This window comes from Triticum dicoccoides, chromosome 5A, assembly GCF_002162155.2.
Source record: "Triticum dicoccoides isolate Atlit2015 ecotype Zavitan chromosome 5A, WEW_v2.0, whole genome shotgun sequence".
Taxonomy (NCBI): domain Eukaryota; kingdom Viridiplantae; phylum Streptophyta; class Magnoliopsida; order Poales; family Poaceae; genus Triticum; species Triticum dicoccoides.
The window spans coordinates 685,430,732-685,434,203 of record NC_041388.1 but is presented as its reverse complement, the minus strand read 5'-3'; the positions used below and the strand labels follow the sequence as shown (position 1 = coordinate 685,434,203).

At 45.5% G+C, this 3,472-nt stretch overlaps 1 protein-coding gene across 1 annotated transcript; it reads right to left on the bottom strand.

Annotated features, from left to right (window-relative positions):
- Positions 1-306: 306 nt before the first annotated feature.
- LOC119298435 lies at positions 307-2,193 on the bottom strand. Its single transcript, XM_037575837.1, has 2 exons — positions 1,808-2,193; positions 307-1,477 (listed from the first exon to the last, which is right to left on the bottom strand). Exons 1-2 carry the CDS (start codon positions 2,191-2,193, stop codon positions 388-390), a joined length of 1,476 nt encoding a protein of 491 aa, XP_037431734.1. The 3' UTR covers positions 307-387.
- Positions 2,194-3,472: the final 1,279 nt, after the last annotated feature.

Below are 3,472 nucleotides of genomic sequence, written 5' to 3'. Positions count from 1 at the left end.
CCCTAGGGGTACTCCTACATCGTGGTGGTGATTCGAGACAAAATTTGAGGGCGTCTATATTTACAAAATTATTTAGATGAGTAGATGGAGGCCTGTTTGGCCATATCCTCATCCAAAACGTGTATACGCAACCGTATCAAGAGCTGCTAGAGATGCTCTGAATTAGCACAACTACGCCAAATAAAGCAAAATGGAGGGGGCACAATATTCTGTAAATCATCACATAGAAAAGTATACAGTGGATAGAGGGAAACATATAAAGAGCACACAACCCACAAAGTAAAAAAAGTTACAATACACCATCGAATAACCACACAGAAAAGCCGGGCCACTCCAAGGCAGGGATGGCTTTATTTAATACGGCTAACTAATGCATGCATCTTCACATCAAATGGGCTCTTGTGTGGTTTCAAATTGGAAATTATAGTTGTTCATACCAGTGAACAGGCCATCGTCCATCTTGTAGGTAACAACCTCTCCTGTGGTCAGAATGTCCCTCTGAGTGTAGGAGAACGGGACGTCCACAGAAGCCTGAGTCACAGCCGCTCTGATTGTCACCTTGGTCATCGGAGGCACCACAGCCTGATAGGAGGCCTCTTTTGACGCCGTTGTCTGAATGGATGACCCCCACTCGTATTCTGAGTTGAATTCAGTGGATACCTCAACCTTCCCTTCTGCTATGACCGGGATCCCGGCTCTTAACTTGGCAGTGACACCGATCTTGAGGCTAACAGTCGAGCTCCAGGTCTTGGCCTGCGTCTCCTCGTATTTCAGGGTCAGGGTCTTGGCATGTAGTTCGTTGGTGTCATTGGTTGAAGTCATGCTGGGATAGGTAAGAGGCTTCTCGTCGTAGATCCTAGCTTCGGAGAGCTTGAACTCCACGCCATAGATCTCTCGCGAAAGTACGGCTTCTTCCACCCGTAACCTTGCTTCAAGTGTGATGGTATCGACGGAGGCATTAAGGCAGCTTGTCTTCCTGTCTGCAGTTAGCCTCTTGCAGTACCTGGAGTTTCCCAGGTTCTGGAGACCGATGTAGTCGGGCAACATGACCACCCTGAAGAGCGTGTCACGGTCTCTGCTGCTGCTATCGGCGGAGTCAGCCCAGATCCAGTTGGGGCTGAGCCTCCAAAACCTGTTGAAGTGGTTAGATTTTATGCGCACGTTCCCATTAGCGTAGTTGGGGAAAATAGTGTTGACCACAGTTGAATCTGCAATATCAGATGATGAGAATTCCAAGTAATTGCGTTTCTGGATGATCCTCGCTCGAAGGTACATGTCATTGTCGCCTTTAAAAGCAACGTATTTGGGGAGTACCAATTGCTTTGACAGATCAATGGCGGAGAAATCATGAAGAGATTTCACTTGATCAACTGCTTTTTCATGCCCTCCAGTTCCCAGATGCAGGTAGGCTTCTTCAGTTGTCCCCTTTTCCTTGGTCATATCAGATTCAGAGCTTGTCTGCTGGGGACGGAAGAACCTGCATGCATGCATTCCCAGCCTATTAGAACGAGGACTACTAAACCAAGCAGCTATCGGTGTTGATATTTTTTTCTTTTTCTTTTTCCTCCAAGACACTACTCGCTCTGTGCCATTATATAAGAGTGTTTTTTACAGTAATGTCAAAAATGATATATTATGTTATGGGACGAAGGTAGTAATTATTAATTGATTCTATGTGGAGGCTTCGTCCAGTACAATTTTAACAAAAAATAATAATGCTCCAGCACTATAGACAGAGTGAGTAGTAGATATAGAATGATTGCTAAATTGATATGTAGATACAAGAGATGGATGATACTATACGTACCTGATGGATAGATTATTGTCCCCGTCCGTGAGAGGGACGGGCTCAAAAAGCGTGCATGACGGCTTGGACAGGTCGTCGTCCGGTTCATTGACGATGCCGATGGTCCAGTGGCCGCTGCCTTCACCGCCATGTTTGGCCACCCAGTACTTGTTGTTGTGGCAGCACCTGACGTGCAGTAGCCCGTCGTGCTCCTTGGAGGGCTCCAGGTAGAATCTAGTGTACGGGCTTGCAAGGACATCGACGTCATCGGCGCCGTCGCTCAGCTCCTCGAAGAACCTGCCTCCGCCGCGGCTCTCCTCGTTGCCTGCATGCACGCTACCTAGGTACTTGCGGGCATGCTTTGATCGGAAAGCAACGCATTTTGGCGAACCCGTCACTGGAAACATTTCTTCATGTGTGTGTGTGTGTGTGTGTGTGTGTGTGTGTGTGTGTGTGTGTGTGTGTGTGTGTGTGTTGTGTGTTTGCGTGACTATCTACGTTGTGCATAGTAGCTATATATACTGCTGCCGTGTTGCCGCTTAACGTATACATGCAACTCACGTGCGAGAAAAACGAGAACATCATCCTTTCCTGTACAAGTTCTATGAATCCAGGGGACCAACCTCATCCTTCCAGATCTCACCTAATAATTCATTTTCTTGGTCACGGACCATTTGGCACAAATTATTGCCATTCAGCAGAGTAGTTTCCTCGTTTTGTGCGTGCGCAAGGGATCTATCTACGAGTAGTACGAGTGCCAAAGTGATTTGGAGCGGCTCAGCTGGCGCGGCGAGGCAAGAGCAAATGACAGCGCATGGAGCAAGTCGACACACCGGCCGTATTATTTATACATTTCTCTTGTTGGTCCTCCACTGGCCCATCCACATGGGTTGCGCGCCCTCTCTCCCCTCTCACTACAAACACGTTGCATGCATGGCTTTCATAGGTGGTTGGAGAGTTTTCTTACGGAAGAAATGGATCAGGGTCATAGGGGTTCACTGCTAGTACAATCTCTCATAGCAGCGGTATTATGTATCTTCCGGTGTGCGTTTATTGTGCTATTTATCTTCTTGATGCTTCATTTTCATTTTGAGCAAATAAAATTCATCATTTGTCAAAAAAAAAAATACATATAAGCATGTGTATGTGTAATGACCAATCAAGAAGTTTCTGCAATTCACTGAAGAGTTTTCCTATGAAGAGGAAACTGGATCGGGGCCATAGGTGGTTCACAGTAGCATCTCTCATAGCAGCGGTAAAACATAATTAAGTTCTAGGATTGTCCTAAGGCAAACAAGTTAAAGTTTGACCAAGTGCACAAAAATGTGCTAATATCAAATACTCCCTCCGTTCCAAAATATAGCGCGCCCACGCTTTTCGAGGTTCAACTTTGACCATAAATTTAACCCACGAGACCGACTGCGGCGGGATCAAAAATTATATAATTAAAAACTTTTTTTGAATACGAATTCATTGATATAATTTTTTCGCCCGCCGCAGTCGGTCTTGTTGATTAAATTAATGGTCAAAGTTGAAGCACGGAAACCGAGGACGCGCTATATTTTGGAACGGAGGGAGTATATGAAATACAAAATATATTTCATGATGAATCTAATAAAGAAAGCCTGGTGTTGTAGATTGTTGCAGGAATTTCACGGCAATACTCATGATTTGAGGATTTTGTGG

Excerpts from the sequence above, each read along its gene's own strand:
- LOC119298435 (XM_037575837.1), bottom strand. The coding sequence starts at position 2,193 with ATGTTTCCAGTGACGGGTTCGCCAAAATGCGTTGCTTTCCGATCAAAG. Across the intron at positions 1,478-1,807 it reads GACAATAATCTATCCATCAG|GTTCTTCCGTCCCCAGCAGA; the intron begins GTACGTATAGTA and ends GCATGCATGCAG.